This window comes from Charadrius vociferus, unplaced genomic scaffold (assembly GCF_000708025.1).
Source record: "Charadrius vociferus isolate BGI_N301 unplaced genomic scaffold, ASM70802v2 scaffold360, whole genome shotgun sequence".
NCBI classification, from domain to species: domain Eukaryota; kingdom Metazoa; phylum Chordata; class Aves; order Charadriiformes; family Charadriidae; genus Charadrius; species Charadrius vociferus.
Genome location: NW_009646493.1, coordinates 530,518 through 549,833, shown reverse-complemented (window position 1 = coordinate 549,833; position 19,316 = coordinate 530,518). Strand labels below are relative to the sequence as shown.

At 36.6% G+C, this 19,316-nt stretch overlaps 1 protein-coding gene across 3 annotated transcripts in view; it reads left to right on the top strand.

The window, feature by feature from the left end:
- The window catches only part of ZFAT (zinc finger and AT hook domain containing), a 78,921-nt gene that overhangs the window by 32,328 nt on the left and 27,277 nt on the right, over nucleotides 1-19,316 (top strand). For all 3 annotated transcript variants that reach the window (XM_009882905.1, XM_009882897.1, XM_009882889.1), the window contains 5 exons: nucleotides 4,468-4,555; nucleotides 8,423-8,572; nucleotides 10,475-10,648; nucleotides 15,247-15,335; nucleotides 17,913-18,051. In XM_009882905.1, coding sequence (XP_009881207.1) covers nucleotides 4,468-4,555; nucleotides 8,423-8,572; nucleotides 10,475-10,648; nucleotides 15,247-15,335; nucleotides 17,913-18,051 — 640 coding nt within the window. The remainder of the gene's footprint in view (nucleotides 1-4,467; nucleotides 4,556-8,422; nucleotides 8,573-10,474; nucleotides 10,649-15,246; nucleotides 15,336-17,912; nucleotides 18,052-19,316) is intronic.

Sequence of the window (19,316 nt, the reverse complement as noted above, 5' to 3'; positions counted from 1 at the left end):
TAGTTTTTACCAGTGGTTATTTCACAAAAAAAGTTTAGGTAATACTGTATGCAGTGTCTTGTGATTTTGTGAGCTGTGATTTCTGCTGCTTGCCAGGCTTCACAAACATCTCTAACCATTCACAAATTTTCATGTAGGCTCCTTCACACGTGTGCATAACCACCTCCTGGGTAAATCAGATCTGTTTACCTATGCTGTGTTTTAATAGGACATCAGCTAAATTCAGGAATCTTTCGTGAACATTTTGATTTGAACATCATGACAGCTGTGGTGAAGATTCTGGACATCTTCACTCCTCAGAAGTGTAACTCAGGGAGCTAATTCTGTTCCCGCAGAAATTAGAAATCAAATTTCTGTTGATCTGAGTAGGTGCAGGAGCAGGCTTTGGCTCTCTATTCCTCTACGAAATCACACAATCAAATGTTGTGTTAATGACATTGTGGGAACTTTTGCTGGAAATGCCCTTAGAGTACCAGTATTCAGTAGAGCTTGGTTTTATTTCCTGCTCATAAAATCATGTCTCTGCTACTAAAAGGAGGGCAATGGATTATTGATTTCTATAACATATTTGTCTATTTTGGGCCTGAACACTTTTTATGATGGCTGTAGTCTTAATTTTACACTATTAACGAAATGGATAACAAAGCAGTCAGGGGTTCACACAGCCTCTTTTGAAATCAGTGGTAGAATTGCTGTGTAGATCATGTAATATATGATTATATGTATTCTGTCTGTGTTTATAAGAGAAGGTATTTGTGTCATCAGAATGTCTCTACTGATGAGTGCAGTAGAATAGCTGCTGATGTTTCTGATGTTTTGCAGTGTAACTCATATTTGGTATTATTTGATTCATTAAATAAACTTCATAGTGGTCTGTTGGTTTGAATGCTACATATACAGAAGCTTTTCATTTTTCTTTTCAGGACTGTATACTAGTACACCTACTCCTTGAATTATCTTGAAACACGTACCTTAGAGAACAAAATTCTCTTCAGAGAGCTATAAATTGGTAATGCAATATAGTTGATACCTTCTTACCACAATTTTAATTCATTTATATAAAAAGAAAGACATGGTGATTCCTATGTACGTGGCCTTATTTTATAATGAAACATAACATAAACAAGAAAATTCTGTGATAGTAATAGGTTATTTTTTTCACTGAGTTTAAGAATATTTATGGAACTAACTTATTCCTGAGTTGTGGAACGTCAGCAGTACTTTCAGTCAGAAATAGATTTTGGAATTATTTTAAGTTTCTTACATTTTCTCAAATTGGCTATTAGGGGGATTAATCAAATCTCAGGAAGTGTGGAAGTGACTTTGAAATTTAAGTAGCTTATTGGACTAGGCAGCTGGTCTCTAACAAAGGTAGATCTGTCTCTCTTGATACTTTGCTTCTGTTTGTGTCCTTCAAAAATAACCCCTCAAAGGCATTTAAAAGGCAGGCACTCCGATAAGGTGTAGGATAAAGAACTTCTATTCTTACCAGAGGAAAACTTGTATGCTGAGAATGTGATTAAGATATTACTACAACCTCAGTCTTAAGTCCTTCAGAGTGTCTCTGTCATTGCCTATGACAAAGGTTCTGAAGAGCTAAAGCTGTGGTGGGGGAGACCTTTTTGGGGGCTCTATGTTGTGACCTGGGTGCTCTGAAATACTTCATTTGCAACAGAGGATTTCTTACAGGCAGGTTTTGAGAGGAGTGGGATTATACTGAAGGACCGGCACTGTAACAAGCTCTCAGGGCAGCAACAGAACTTCACTTAAACATTCAAAACTAATAACGTAAGCTCCAAAAGTCTGTAGCACTGACCCAGGCAAACAACTGTGAAAGGTTTGGCTTCAGCTGGGTGCTCTCTCTGAGAGACTGGAGCTTGACAGATACACCTTGAGAGCAATCTGTTTGTTACACTACAAAAGAGCCCCCTTTTGAACATCATTTACTGCAGAACTTGGTACAGATGACTTTCTAACTGCTTGGAGTATTTTGGTTTTGAAAAATTTTGTTACCATCATCATGTAGAAAGATGTGTTCTTGGTGCCCATATTTTCATGTTGCTCTGTAGCTCTTCATGCATTTACTGATGATTTTGATGTTTTCTCTCAAGCATAGGCTTACAGCCTTGCCTTCCTGAAGAGTGCTTACAAGAATGTAAAGTTGTCACAATTATAGCATTTGACTTAAAGTAGTGTGTCTGGAGTGGAGTGTTGGCTTTTGTGCTTTTTTATCCTTATTTAACTTTATGAAACGGCAAGGTGTATTTGTCCTAGTATTCTGAGCACATTGAGAAATACTTACTAGAATGAGTACTACAGACCAGCAACATGTAACTGTACATTAAAAGTATACTATTTTTTTTGCATTTATTGTATATTTTGAAACCAGTTATATAGCAAATTTGAGGACCAGACTGAGATCTGTCAGCAAACTTCAACTGGACCTTCAACAGCCCCTAAATGATACTGTGTTTGTGTTTTTCTTATACACGCCAAATTATGAATGTGATCATGCAACCCAGTCTTTGAAAAGGTTAAACCATTGCTATAGAATTATTAGAATTAATCTACCAATTTTCATTTGAGCAACTTGTTTATGTAGAAGTCCAAAGTCATCGGTAGCAGGCTTAGGGATAATAGGTTATATCATTTGAGAGCCCATAATGCTGCAAATTAACAGCTCGTTCTGGAGAAGGTTTTGTCAGCATTGTAGGCTCCAGCTAGTGTTCTCTGCTGTTCCTTCTTCGCTTGAGATTCTCAGGGCTCAAAATGATGACTACCCCAAGTCCATCATAGCAAGATACTCTCCTTGCTCTACTCAGGGTGGTAATCCTTTAGAAGCTGCCATCCCCAGTCCCTGGTATAGGTTTTCTTGCAGGAGCAAATGGCCTTCGAACAGCGCAGGCAGAATTCTTCTTGTGCCATTGCTGTATTAATGGCAATAAGAGCTTCGTATTCCATATCCTACTGTCATTAAATTATTTATTGCGATTTCAGCCCATAAGGTGTAGGGCTACTTCTCATTTTAACTTGTAGGTACTTCAACACAGGGATTTGTTTCTCAGAGGTACATGATACTAAATGCAAATACATGTATCGTATTCCAAAACCAGTTTGCCATGAAAACTCATTAGTGTTTGCTTTCTTTTTTTTCTTTTGAGGTGACCATTTATGTATGTATAACTGCGGCATATAGACAATAATAACCTCTTTGTGCATTTTTCCTTGCTCTCCAGAGATGCTGTTGGGTCAGAAACTGGTAGAGTCCAGGATTCTTTTTCTCCTGTTAACTCTACATTTCTCTTTCATAACACAGGGGTCTGTCTCTTTTTGATACAGTAATATTCCTTCCACACTTGTCAAGAAGTTTTCTGTCCTCTTGAAATAACTAGTGAAATATCTGTTCTGTAGCTTCAGCTCGCCTTTTACAGTGATCTCTTGGTAGTTTGGTAGGTATGCATCTCCCGCCAGGTAATATGTTATCTGGTTATCTGCCTAGTTGTCAAGACTAACTGGACTTTCTTCACTGTTGTTTTGATAATCCATTCATATGTTAATCTGACCAGTGCAGAGGTGACTAGATAACCCACTCATTTGATTGAGCATCCAGTCTGTTGTATCAGCAAGCGCTTCTGGAAAGAGCAACCTCTTCAATTTATATAATAAGCGGCAAAGATTATTATAAATTGGATAATTTACCAATTAATGGAGAAAAGTTCTACATTTTTATGTGGAGTTAGATACGTTTGTAAAAACATTAAAATTACGATTACACTAAAATTGCATGTAGGAAGAAATTGCATCAAAACTCTCCACTTCAATTTGTTTGATGGTATTAAATCTTTTATAGCATCAATGACACTGATAAAAGCCGGAGTAGTCTGTAAGTTTTTAAATCAAAATAGTAGAATAATACTTTATTGGTAATACAGCAAATGCTGAGTATTTATAGTTAGAAATGTAGACACTGAATAAGTAATGGCATCTTTCACTGTGAACTCTTTGCTCAATTTCTGGCCATTATAAATACACATAGTGGTGGATGTCTTCAGAATAATGAGATCTCATCCTTAGGTTTCAGAAGTGTGGACTTGTAAAAAAACTGAAAAAAAGCCTGAATATTACTGCTTATATCAAATACATTTTTTCTGTTATGTGACTTGATCCTTTGACTCTTGATTCTCTAAAGAGTCAGTCAGAAGATAATGCTTACATTTATTGTGCATTTTCTCATGTGCTGTAACTTGGAGCCCTTCATTCATGAGGATTAATGATGTGCTTAGAATACTTTAATATTTCTCCTTCACTTATTTCACTATAAATATCTTCATTTTTTCCTTAAAAACCGAACCTTCAATTATAACTTTGTTGAGAACAATGTATTACTGAATAATGACTGTAATGATCACACCAGTGGACTGGTAATGCAAAATCTTTCTTTCTTTCTTTCTTTCTTTCTCGCTTAAGGATAAAAAGAGTTATTCCTGTCCTGTGTGTGAGAAGTCATTTTCTGAAGATCGACTTATAAAATCGCACATCAAGACAAATCACCCTGGTAAGAAAAAATCAAGGAAAATTTCTCAGTCTATTGCAATAAATGGATAAAGGTTTAGAGTGAGCAGTGTAATGTGATTACATTCCAAATAAAGAGAAGAGTCTGTGTCTAATCTAACTGTTTTAGAGTAAGAATTGTATTAGGTTTGCAGATGTTAGAATTTAGAGTGAAAAAAGTTATTGTTAGAGCTTGTGTGTTGTGGAGTATATCAGGAAATTGTGCTAAGAAATCTGTCTTCATCTGGAAGAGAACTCATTTCCAAAAGAGGACCTAGGTGAATTAAAATTAAGCATTGGAAAGTTTAGAATTGGGCATATAGAGATCCCGTAACAAACCTTGAGACGTAAAATTCCCATTGGCCATACATAAACTGACAGAAATGCATTTATTGCCCATTATTTTGTCTGTAGGTAATTCACATGAATGCAGAGGTCCCTGAGCTGACCATGTGTGCTCAGTTAGTGTGTGGCTGAGCTTTAAGTCCAGGGCCAACTGAAGTCTGCAGCAGGGCTCTTACTCAAACCAGCTGTGATACAGTATGGACAGTGTTAAGCTGGAGCTGACAAACCTGGCTGAATCCAAGCTGACCCCTGGAGTCCCTTCAAACTCTGTTTATACCTTGCATTCTAGTGCCCTGATTTGTCAGAGCAAGCACAACATAAAGTGAATGCAGTAAGTCAGTGTGGTGTTCCTGAGTAAATGATCCTTTTTCAAATCTTGGGAACTCGGTGACAAAGTGGCCAAGGGACTGGTGCAGGGACCGATTTAAATCTGACTGATGTGAACTCAGCAGAGATGTATTGGTGTGTCTGTACTTTCCTCCACAGTATCTGTATTTTGTTGGATAAAAAGTCTGCTGCTACGTGGATTAAGGAGAATTGACTGCATTGGCCAACATATTTAATTAACTCATTTACTGTGCTACTTATTACCTGACATAATTTGAAACTAAGAAAGAAAATACCGGCTATGTTCAAACTAAGTTTGGGGAAGGAAAAATCCAATAAAAATGATGTAACTTTTCTTGTCTTTATTTGAAATACAACATTATAGATAAAACAGTAGTTTCTTATCTTCCTACTGCCACTAGATAGTGCTAGACCCGTGTTTTAAACAATGTCCTTCACTTTGATTTCAGACTAACTCTCACTTTAGCTCTCTAGTTACCAAACCTCTTTATTTTCAGACCACTCTACAACAGTGTGGTTGGAGGGCTTGTCATACATCAGGGGACGTGTCTGATGCAGCAAATTGAGATGAGGAAAGGCTTCTGTGCTATACTGTAGTCAGGAGGTATGTCACCCAGTAAGCATAGAAATCAAATCTCAAGAGCTGTGCCTATAAAACCTTTATGCTGTCTCAGCCAGGGAGTATAGGAGGCCTCCCTAAATAATGTGATCTGTGAACTAGCCTTACATTATGTGCTGTGCCCGATGGGTTGCCATTGGTCTGCATTGATCCACTGACTGCTGAGTTATTAGTGTGTGCTGTGTCTGGGGTCCAGAAATACCAGTTAACTCTGGAGCCCTGATGTGCTAAGCTCATGTATTTAAATACTTTTGAACACGTCATTTGGTATCTGAATGCCTTTAAAAGTATAGAGTAATTTTTTTGATCCAGGAAAGTGCGTTCTTTTAAACTCAGAAGTAAGATTAAAAAAGAAAATCTGCACAGCCTATTATTTTGTGTTCTCATTTTTAATTCATATGTTTTAGGTGAATAGAACTTAGAAGCAAAATACTAGATTTATTAGATATACCTCCATAGTACTAAAGAAGTACTACATCTAAGATATGCCTATGCTGTAGTTACACAACAATGCAATTTTAATATATGGAGGAGAATTAACACACAAATCTTTTTCCTGTGCATGCTGTCCTTGTAATCGGGAGGAAATCCTTTATTCATACAACATAATTACAAGCCAAATAAATGTATGGGGTCTGATGGTATAAACTATCCAGAACTGCAGTGGAGTGAGTGCAATTGTTTTTAAAAATGTAAATGGGAAAGAATAAAGATGAAAGGAAAAATGGTTACTGTTAAAAGGAATTGAATTTTAAAACGACATACCAAAAATTAATTTAAACTGAAACCTGTTCATATTTATCATTAAAATGCTATTTCTGGAGCTCCCCTCTCCTTTCTTTTCTTAATATCATTCAGGGTGACCCCTCTCTTGTCTCTCTATTTCATCAGGTAGAAAATATGAAATAAAACGGTGCTCCTTCCTCTTCTAGATTTACAGAGAATAGGAGTTGAATTCTTGTCCCATGAAGTCAATGGGACAAAAATCTCTGTAGACTTTGGTAGAGTGGTGTTTCAAACCAAAGAGATAAGAGAGCTTGACTTTATTGCCAAGTGATTTGGGTACTCAGCAGTGAAGGAGTTGTCTTGGATTCTGGTCCCAGATCTCAGAATTATCTACCTTTCCGTCCACTGTGATTTAAAGTGAAATTTGCTAATGGTCTGGAGCCATGAGAGACATCAGCTTTCACAGATCGCTCCTGAGCAGACATACTAACCTGCAATCATGAATGAAGGACCTAAGCCACAGAAGGCAGATGAGGGTTCAGACCTGTGTCTGTATTTTTCTTTTTTGGGGTATTTTAGAACATATCTGCTCAGTTTATGGGCTTTTGTATTTCCCTTTTGAGTTTTTTTTCCTTGTGTGTATGAGTTCAGGCAGGATTTTTGATTCTACTCTGGGACCAATCACCAGGATAGTAGGTATGACAATTTATATTTGGTAAAAATCAAAGTTTAGACTGTAACTTTCAAATTTTATAAGATTTGGAGCATAAGTCATCAGATTTCATGTCTTAATGTTGAGATTGCATGAGTGCTGTACTTCTGTTGAGTCAGGTGATAGCATTTTGTTCATCTGAAATGCACTGAATAATTGACTTTATTTTTGACAAGCTTTTGGTAGTGTTTTCATTATGTGTGTTTGGGACATTTTAATTGAAACTTCATTATTTTGAGCTTTTTTGCTGTGACAACCAAAACATTAGATCATATGAAAGAAAAACTTAGAGTTGAATGTGTTTAGCCTGAATAAGCGAGGAATCTTAATTACTGTCTTCAGCTATTTAACAGGAGATTAAAAAGAAGACAGAGACAGAATCTTCTTGGAACTGTACAGTGAAGGGGCATGAATTGAAGCAAGGAGATTCTGATTAGAAATTAGGAAAACAATTTTAACTGTAAAGGTCGTCAAACACTGGAATGGGCCAAGAGAGGTTGTAGAATCTCCATCCTTGGATCTGGGTATGGCCCTGGGAAACTTGATGTAACTTTGAAATTGGAATGCCAAAGTTGTCCCTGCTTGGAGTAGGTTACCTTAGTGGTCATTTTCAATTACATTTATTCTTTGAGTCTGTTTTTAACTTTAAGGTTTCTGTTTATCAGGCATTTTGATCATTATGGCTGTGGCTGAAATGAATTGTCTTCAGATCCTTGACATCTGGAAACTTGGGGTGGAATCTTGAATAAAGTATTTTGAAAATATTGAAGAAGAAAGTGCCAGATTAGCTTATTGGGAAAAGTCATAGTTGTAAAATTATTTCTAAGATGGTGGCACACACAAGGTTTTTTTTAAATGTTTCAATTATATTTTTTTTTAACCAGGCAGTAGGGACATTGAGTGCACAGATCAGGAGAGGAAGGACAGAACATCCTAGAAGCTCTAAAGGGAGAAAGGTCCTTATGTTCTTTGCTCAGGTCTTATCTAAGTGGCAGTAGGGGAAGTGGGGCTTTAAAAAAGTTGGAGTGAATCAGGGTCTAGCTCTTCAATATTACTTATATAACATAGAACAAATTCCCTCATGTCCTTCTGGTCTTTATTACCTTTCACTTTTCTCTCAGAGGTTTCAATGACTACTATTTCTGAGATTCTTGGCAGAAGAGTTCAGCTGAAAGGACTTATTGGAAAACGAGCTGTGAAATGTCCCTACTGTGATTTTTATTTTATGAAGAATGGATCAGACCTTCAGCGTCATATTTGGGCTCATGAAGGTAAAACTCTGGTTTTAAGCTTTAGGACATACAACCAGTCTCATATTCCACACAAGCTCTGCTGACAGAAAACGGAATTCAAAGTTATCGCTGTACCCGAATCAAAAACTTTAGGCTGCAGTAGAGGTTAAATAATCAGTTTAATAGATTCTGGATCACATATGGAACTGCACGCTTATTATTTAACATTTAAGCTCTCTATTCATGTTATAAGTTTATGGTTCCATTTTTTCCCAAATCTATTTCATAAACCTCCATAAAGTATTCTATAATAAATGTGAGTGAGGGGGAGTGAATTAAATACATGCTTAGTCTCTTAAAACAAGTAATTTTCTATAACTTCTCATGAGTAACTGCTGCTCCTTTTGCATTTTCCCAAAAATACTTGGTCTGGAAATCTATTAGTAAAACAATTGAAATCCGGTTGCTTTGATGTATGTATATAACTTCTGTGTGTGTTTTAATTAAATCATGCTGAGTGTGGCAGCTAGCTGACATGGACATAGGCAGTGATGAAAAACCTGGAAAATAATGCTGATGTTATCTATCACTTTTTAGTAAGAAATTCCAATAATACGGTAATGCACAGGTTAAAAATCCCTTGGAGTTAAAATCTATGCCCAGTAAAATCTTGTGTCTACTCAATCTGTCTATTTTTATAACGGGTGGAAGGCCACTCCTACACTCTTTAGTCAGTTAATATTTTATGGAACAAAAATATGGTGTTTAAGCATTATATCGGACTGTTTAGCCATCCCTCTGCATAAAGGGAATAATGGGATTTGGTACTCTCAAATTGATGTTTTCGTTCCAAAGTGTTTGTTCCCATGCAGGTAGTTCAGATGTTTATACTAGTTCTGCATATTTGTTTGAGTGCTTTAACTATGAGCTTACCTGCCTGTGTACTGTAGTAGTGGTCCCGTAGCCTTCACTCCATTAAGTTTAGGTAATGCAAAATTGTAGGCTTAAAGCAGTTACTTGTCTATTCTGTTTATTCTGCCAAGAAAGCTTGGAACTCATCTCATCTAACTAGCAGGAGAAAGAGGTGAATGGAAATTTATTCCAAAATCAAAGTGTGCAATCAAGTCTGCTTAAAGTAGGCTATAATTCCTCATGCTTGTAAATCTTATTTTAAGATGTGAATATGAATCCAAAACTGCCAGAGTCTCATAAAACTATTGAACTACTCTGCCAGTTCAGATTTATTCAACTATTCTTTGAAGGATTTACTTTGTTCCCGTAGACCTTCTGCTAGATGACATTCTGTGCGTATGTCTATTACATGCTTTGGACGGTTTGAGAGAAGTGAAGTTAGAAGTGCTTGCATCTTAGCAAGGGGACGGAAGAAAAGCACTACTGTGTGAGCCATTAGCAAATCTGATGCCAATTAACAATAAAACACAGCTTTGCACATTTGACTTGTGCTTTCATATTAAGTGCCTAATGAACCAGTCCTCCTAAAATAGGTTTCTTCATTCTTTGTTATAGTATGTAGAGAACGATAGTTATCTGATGACTTTTAGAGGGAGATTTGGTATGTCCACCAGCTAGGCATCAACTTAGGCAGTCTGGATTCTACTTTTAAATGAAAGATGAACATACCAAGACCAAAACATTTGTATTTGCTTGGTTAAACTCAGTACTTGGCTTCAGTAGGGAAGCATTTAATCCTAAAAGAACCCTTCTGTTCTCTTAGTAAGTTAAATGATGCTGTCGAGAGCTTGGTGTCATTTATACAGATGCTACAGATGAAATTTCTTAAATGTAGATATCAAAATTTTAAAATTTTGACCTTTTTGTTTACATTGGTCACATGATCGGAAATTTCTTTCAAGCAAATGTCCACCGTCTCATCAAAAGGTACGGCTTGTTTGTTTCATAGTATATATTTTTTATTTTTAGGTGTCAAACCCTTCAAATGTTCTCTCTGTGAGTATGCCACTCGCAGCAAGAGTAACTTAAAAGCCCATATGAATCGTCACAGCACTGAGAAAACGCATCTTTGTGATATGTGTGGGAAAAAGTTCAAATCAAAAGGCACTTTGAAGAGCCATAAACTCCTTCATACTGCTGATGGTAAGTGCATGTTTGTTAAATCCAAGTTTATTTTAGGGCAATAAATACTGGCTGTACTATAAGACCTTATTAACAAGCATTTTTAGGTTGACCACTAAGTGCTAGTTACAAATTTTGTTTATTCCTAGGAGACACTGATTGTGAAATAATTCAAAGCTTTGCAAAATTAAGACAGCTGTCTCTGGAATAGTTAATTTCTGTGAAATATTGGGTTGGCCTTACAGCCCTCTTACAGAGAACTGTTGATCTCAAAAGAAACTTGAAAATACAAATAGTTCCATGTTTAAGTGTCTTACTGCTTTCTTCTGTGAGAATATGGTTAGGAGTTGCTGAATCCGGTAGCCCAATAGAGGCAAGGCTGCTGCAGCTCCGTTTGCCCAGGTCTAGTCATTGGCAAGCCTGAGCACACGGTCCCTATAGGCACACATGCAGCACATGCGTTTGCTCCATGATTTTAATGTTTCTGTGATGGTAACAGCAAAAGTGAGATGCAAATCCAGAAAAATACCATCTTTTATTTCAGAATTTGGGATGCAACAATACTTTATTCGTCTGTGATTATGAAAGTGAAGTAAATGATTTAGCAAGATAAGTACAGACCTTCATTTTGACTTAGTAGTTTGATCGTTTTCCTCATGCAAACTGGTGAAACATCATTCCACTCTTTATGGGCCATGTAATTTAAATTATTTTTTTAAAAAAATTGCATATTCATTAGAATTGTCCTTTCAAAGAAAGCACACATGCTCTGATACATTTCTAGAATATATGTGAAGTTCTATTTGTTTTTATGTACGCTTTTATCTGTATGTATAACATTAGTGAAAGTGATGATCCCTTTTACAGTGATATGATGTGTATTACAGGAAGCAGATAGTTACTGTTGTATTACCAAAGTTACTGTAGTAGTACTATGAGTCAGTAAATCACTTGTTATTAAAAAAATATTTCCCAAGAATTTGAAATAACTTGGTCAATAACAAGCACATGTTGCACATACATCTAAACTTCATATGCAAGAATTAACAATTTTACTTACCAAATGCAATCCCCAGCTGATTCCTGGCTGGGAGAAGGAGACAGGTTGTATTTGAATTAAAAGGAAATTTGGAGCATGATCAGACTATAAAGGAAAAAAAAAAAAAGGCCTCTTTCTACGGTAAATAAATCTCTGCATGGGGTTTCATTTCAAAACCTTTCTGTTTTGTTTTCACCATCTGGCATGTCCAAATAGTGAAATTCAGCAGTGGAAGTTGAATTTGTTTTTACCTGTGAGTTAGTTCTATTTCTTGAACAAAATATATATGTGTGTTAGTAAGTATTGCAATTCAACTGAGGCTGCTTTGAAAATTTGGCACTGCTAAGAACAGGACTGTAGTTGTGCAGGAGGTAGCCTTGTCTGCGTTTGGTTTAAAGGTGTGAAGGTAGTTTTTAAACATTTAATTGCATACGAGGAACTACATTTTCTGATCATTTACTGTTAGGTCAGGCTTAAGCATTGACTCCAGAGGCAATGTTACTACCAGGAGCCTTTTTTTATCTGGCTTCAGACCGTTGTCATCTGCTGCAATAACTTGTTGATCCACCTCCCTTTTTGATCGGTGTAAATAAATTCCATACTTACAGCTATTTTGTCTTGCTTTTTGCACTTCCAGAAGTGTTCCAGGAAGTTCCCTCTACGTTTGAAAAATGTGTTTTGCCATTGACTCCAGTTGGAACAGAATCTTACTGTCTGTGGAGTCTTACATAATTTTCCTCACTAAGTCCACCCCAGTAAACTTTTCATGCATTTCAAACACTTGTGAAAAATAAGATAACATTTGTCACTAAGAATGTAATATATGATTTGTCAAGGGACTTTCAGCCTCTTGAATGCTGACAGTTTCTTTTTTGCCTGGTGCCCCTTTCTGTAGTGACAGCACTTCAAAAGTTCTTACTAGCACACATCTAGTGTTCTTCAGTTATTTCACAAATAAATGAATTTGAAAGATGCTTTGCTGTTTGATTCGGAAGTCAGGAAGACAAGACTCTAGGCAATTTTTGTTCAAATATAAGCCCTGCAAGGTCATTTTAGCCAGTGGAATATAAAGGAGTTTTCTGTCTGCTTTATTCTTTTCCAGCAGACAGACTTCTCAGGCGTGGCATGATAGAAAACAATCCCATAGTCCAGGCTTATTACTGTTTGTGATTAGAAATGAACAAAAAAAAAAAAAAAGTTTTCATTATTTTAATTAGATAACAGAAATTGTCTTAAAGTTTTTCTTAGCTGTGTTTTATGGAAAACTTCGTACTCAGTATAAAATGCTTGTAACTTTTTTGAGCAAGATCCAGAATCTAAAGAACCTTGATCTCTTCAGGATAATACGGAATATTCCGTATTGTACACCTCCATCCTTCCTTTTGGTTCTTTTCCTTTTGGAGTAGTTTTTAGCACATACTTATTCCACATTGGTCAAATACAGTTTGCCAGCCATGGGCATTTAATACAGGAATGCTGTCTTTCTGTATTTCGTGTACCTTGTAATTTGGCTGGAGGTAGCAGGACTGATAGAATCTGAAAGCCAAAATATGGAGAAAGGGGTTATGAAACCTAGAGAATAAAAATGAAGGAAATTACGTTATTTTAAATCATAAGGGAAAAAAAAAGATTTGAGAGAGAGAAGGCTTTGAAGGGAAAGTAAGAGAAACCTTGAGAATGGGAATGTGTTTGGGAGTTTCACTCTTTGCAAAGTCACAAACAGCAAAAGGTGTTTCTCGACAATGTCAGAGGGAATTCATTGCTATTAGAGAATCCTAAAAATAGATCATGGCAAAATCTGACCATCTTGCCTTAAGAAGGACTCAAGCCTAATGATTTCAGGGCCAAAAGTGGACTCTTAATATCTCAAAGTCTGATCTCTTGCAGAGTACAGGCCATAACTTAATCTAATAATTTTGCATCACATTTCTGCTGGATTGTAGTATATCTTTTTAGGAAAGGGTAATCAGACTTGATTTAAAGACTTCATATGACAGGGCATCCGTCTGATTTCTAAGTAAATTTTCATAGTCATTAATCATGCCTTCTGTTAAAAATACTGACTTTATTTTAGAATGAATGTTCTGAGTGTCAGCTTTCATTAGTTGAAATTCCAGTTCTTGTTTTTCGATTTTATTGTTCCTATTTCAGGTTGGAGGGTTAGTGCCTTCAGTATTGATGCCTGACTAGAAAGCTCACAGGCATGTAAAGAAATTTCAAGTATAATGTCTTCTCTCTTGAACTTAAAGTAACACCTTTCTTTGGATGACACTTCTGAACTGAAGTGATTTTATTTTTTTTTCTTTTTTCCCCACGAAGCAATATACAAAAATTGCAGTGATTCTATTTAACGTTGTGTTGAGTAGAAGACCTGCTTACAACACAGACTTTCAGTCTGCCAAGTACTCAAGAGACAGTCTCAAATTTTTCAATGATCTTTAGGTTGGTATCTGAAGGAGCAATGTCTATGCAAATATGCACCCATTGTCTTTACCCCTCTTCCAGTCCACATTATGATTTTTGAAACAATTGATGCAGAAGAGTGGAAGTCCAACAGTTACTTTAACTCTATATATTTTTAGAAAATTTGTGCCCAGTTACGATAAAGAAATATGAATCAACACTCTCCAAGAACAGGTCACAGAACCTACCCGTTACCCCTTGTGTTTGGTATCCACCAGCATGTAAGTTACCACGTATAAAGTGTGAACTAGTTCCAGTATGTGCTTTCTCTTGCCTTGTGTGACTGTATGCGAGACGTAGGGCTACTGCAGAGATTTAGATGAGAAAGGACAAAGTGTCGTGATGAACAAAGCAAGCAGGCATCATTCCGTCTGATGTTGACGGAGGAATTTGTGCCCAATATTCTAAAATCATGTAAGCAGAAGTGAAAGGTCAAAACACAAAACCTCTGTGTTATTTGCCATTCTAATCTTTGTTTTCGTCTATAGCATATTTTATTTCTCCCCGTATCCAGGGTTAAGCCAGTGTAGAAAACCCTGTTAGTTTGAGTCATTATTGGAAGAGTAGTGCCATAGACATTACCAAATCTTGTGGTAACAATAATAGGTCATGTCATACCCTACCAGAAATACATCAAGAAAAACTCAGAGTGGAAAAAACAAGAAAATTTAAACATATTTAAATGGTAACAATTGAGTGCTTGGGCCAGAAGTAGGTAAAAACAAATGTGAACATGACTAAACGTCTGTGTTTTAAGGATTTCCAAATCTGCTTTACATATAGCAAAATAACTGTGCATGTAGTGATCAATAATTGATTTCCTTCTTCCATTTAGGCTACACTATAATGATTCTTTTTCTTTGTTCCCAGGTGACTATCCCAGGATCATGAAGGCTATTCAATGCTTATAATTTAAAGATGACACTCACGCCTTTTTTCTTCATTACTCTGCTCTTAGCTCTATTTAACCAAAATCTTGCAGAACAAGTGCCAGACTACTTCTGTTTTTCATTGTTCATTCTTAGCATTTTGGAAATCACCTTTATGAGGAAATATAATTAGTAGTTTTCTGAACTTAAATAGAAAAAAGTTACCCCATTTTCTATTCCCGTTTCAGGAAAGCAGTTTAAATGTACAGTGTGTGACTATACAGCTGCCCAAAAACCACAGCTCCTACGTCATATGGAACAACATGTCTCTTTCAAGGTAAGAAAATATATAAATCATGCTTATTAATAAGTCATTTATAAATACATGGAACTTCAGAGAACAGTTTTAAAACTGTCACGTGTTCCTGTAGGAACAATTATGGCATCTTAACTTTTTAATATTCTGAGAATTTTGACTTTGTGTACAGACTTCTGAGATAGGGTTATTTTGTTCATGGAAAATTTGAAATTAGTATCTTTACTTGCCAAAAATATGTGTATGTTGTGTTGCAATACAAAATAAACATTATTGGGGTTTTTTTACTTCAGTCCTTGAGAGACCTAATATAATGTGTACCTTAATGTCCTAGGGAAGTAGGAAAGCGAATCCCATACATCACTCTTCATTGCCCACCTTGATTTGCTCTGAAAGTTTGCCAGTCTAATGTACTATAGATGAGTTCATATACTTGAAGAAAATTGCAAGGAATTAATTTTAAAACACCCAATTTATCTGAAACGTGTCTTGGAAAGAGTTTTGAAGATTGTTAATATTTCTATGAAGTGTTTAGATTAGAGAGACGGTTTATTTTAATAAACTGTAGTATGGTTTTATTCCTAAATTTTACATTGTTTCTCAGCATGATAGGTCTTGATGTAATGAATTGTGAAATGTTATAGTCAGGAAATAGAAATGATGCTAGTTTCTTTTCCAGAAAAAATCCAGTATTTTGTATGTATGAAAATGTTCATTTTAATGTAACACTTTATCTTGGCAATGAGCATATTTCTTATTGAAGACATCATACTATTTTGATATACAACATCTTTTATTATCTAACAAATGATTTTGCTTCTCTAAAGAGTACACTTCAGCCATTCTTAATAAGTACCAATCTACCTACCTCCGTAAAGCAGAGAGGAAGACAGTCTTTTGATTCATGTTTAAATTTTGGAAGACAAGACATGTAAGAAAATGAAGCAAGTCGTCTAAAGAGATGATACATTTGGAATAAATAATTTTTGTTTCTTAAGTATGTAGTTTTGCTGTGAAATTACCTTTTTAAAAGGATTTTTTGTAAATGGAAATACAGCATTTTCCTTTTTTAATGGCTAATGGGATGAATGTACTCATAATGCACTTCTTGAAATGTAGCTGGTTCTGACCTCAGGATCAGCTTTAGAACTGTTGACTCAGCATCTCTTTTCAGTCCTCTGTCAGCCTGCGTGTAAGTGTGGTTATTCAATGCGTTATCAAGAGAACTGCAAAACACTGAAATAGGTCAAACAGGAGTATTTGTCAGAAGGAGTTCAAAAACTGTCTGTTGGTAACGTGTTGCCAACTTCTGGGACAGTTGTTTGCATGCATATCAAACTCAAAGAGGAATGTCAGTAGTTATGCCACCTAATGATAATTTAATCCGTCATAATTCCAAGCTCCATGAATTTGCAGTCCTGCTATCCGATAGCAGATAACATACAGGACGCGCAAGTATGTAGAGAGTGGTACAAGAACACAGCATTCTGTCTGGATTATTTTCTTGAAAAACAGTTTCAGCAACAGAAAAGGGGAGTACCCCTCTCTGAAAATAGCTGAATGTTACAGCTGAATTGTAAGGTTATGGGAATCTGAAGACCACTTTTCTTCCTTATTTTTGTTGTTTGGAGCCTGAGGGAAGGGTCATGAGCAACAAGCTTAGGGGAATGTTCTGGTCAATGGACCCTGACTGCAGAGGTTTCCCTGCTTTAAATTCAGCTTCTTAATAAACAGTTCTGTACCAGCTATTTTCTGCTGACTAGCTTTAGGTGGGCCTGGTTGCTGTGCATGAAGTATTTTGCATCCTGTTCTGGTGTACTTGACTTTTCCCAAGGACTTGGTTAATGTCTGCATTCTTTTCCAGGACCCTAATGGTTGCGTCAAACATCCTAGAACTATGACATACCTCAGTCAGAAGGTTATTCTCAAAGGCTAACTTTAGGCACAAATGCTTGTTATCCTAAACTTTTTTCTTTAGAAATGTCTCTCCCTGTCAGTTGAAGGGAGATGTATGTTCTTAAAAAATTAGTTAATTTAGTTCCCAAAACTTAGCTCACCAAATGGTCAGATGGATGCCAGTGCCAGTGAAAGGGAAGCAGTTGGGAGCATGTTGGAGAGAGAAGGAAGGGGCAGAGATCAACCCTGTCAGGTACAGTTATCTGTTAAATTAGGTTGGCTATACAATCATATTGTACCTTGAGTTATTTTAGCTCTCTTACTCCCCCTTTTCAGACCAAAGCTTACGGCAGCTGAGTCATTTCCTTGTAGTAGAAAGTCTCCACGTGGTCAGACCTGTGAACATCAATTATGAAAACACACAGTTTACTGAATTATGAAAAGTAGGTAATAATCTTACAATGTTGAGAATACTTACACATAATTGAGAATGTTGAGAATATGTCTTACACATAATAAAAAGTACCAAATTATAGGTAACATATAGTTGCAACTTCCATTGATATTGAATTTGGAAGGTCTCCTTGGAATATTCCTAAACCAGAAATGAACGTGGTTTCTTGGGATCAAAACATTGCAGCTTAGACCTATATCCTGAAGAGATCAGGAAATACGTTCTAACATTTTTGGTTTTGCTCCTAGCCTTTCCGTTGTGCACATTGCCACTATTCCTGCAATATATCTGGTTCTCTGAAGAGGCATTACAACAGAAAACATCCAAATGAAGAGTATGTAAATGTAGGTTCTGGGGAACCTGCAGCAGAAGCCCTTATCCAACAAGGTACATCTCCACCGTATAAGATTTGTTATTTGTATTGCTGAGGCAAACTTGGTTTAAAGGTAATCTTCTGTGCATAGGTGTTCCTCAGTTTGCTGGGTGTGATGTGATACATCATTATTACTTTTTAGTAATTCTGAAGTGGCCACCTTTTAGCGTTCATTCAGTGTCCTTTGTTCTTGGTTTCTAAGGGTAGATGAACCAAAGTTTTGATGTACCTTGCCTGTGCTATTCATGGTTGCATGCATTTATCTTTTTCACTTGTTTGTTGCCTTTTGTAAGTAAAGTGTCACTATGTGTTGAAATGAATGATAAATATCTATTGTTCTACTGATAAATTTCTATGACAATTTTGCAAGGTTGAACTAAAGGTAAGGTTAAGCGAATGGAAGGAAAGAGACTGAAGAGTAAATGGCAGCAAATTATTCCCCCACTAGAAAAATGGGGGGGGGGGAAAGAGAATACAGGTAAAACAGGTTACAAATTGTTATGCTCAGAATCTTCTTTATGGGCAAAGGAAGCACACTTTATCTGTGTAAGTAACGCCAACAACTTATTGTTAGTATCATGGAAATCTTAACAATCTGGTTCAAGAGTCACCATTAGTCTAGATCTAATTGTTATTTTTTAAAAAAGTTAATAAAATAGAGTAGTTATATACGGAAGTCTCAATTACAATTAAATTGATAACGCACGCACTTCTTAGTTCTACTCCTTTTCCTGGTGTTGTGGTCACCCTTCACTGTTTCTCTGAGTCCTAAGATGGGTGGTTTCCCTCTGGTGTTGGCTCTGGGATGGGAGTTTCAGTAAGTTGTCAGCATCTGGAGTGCTTCGCTGGGAGAAATACGATGTTCATCTTGATGTCTAAAGAAGAGCAACAAACCTGTGAAGGGTCTAGAGTGCAAGTCTTATGGGGAGCGGCTGAGGGAACTGGGGTTGTTTAGTCTGGAGAAAAGGAGGCTGAGGGGAGACCTTATCACTCTCTACAACTACCTGAAAGGGAGTTGTAGGGAGGTGGGGGTCACTCTCTTCTCCCAAGCCGCAAGTGATTGGACAAGACGAAATGGCCTCAAGTTATGCCAGGGGAGGTTTAGGATGGATATTAGGAAAAAATTCTTCACCGAAAGGGTTATAAAGCATTGGAACAGGCTGCCCAGGGAAGTGGTGGAGGCACCATCCCTGGAGGTATTTAAAAGACGGGTAGACATGGTGCTGAGGGACATGGTTTAGTGGTGGTTTTGGCAGTGTTATGTTTACAGTTGGACTTG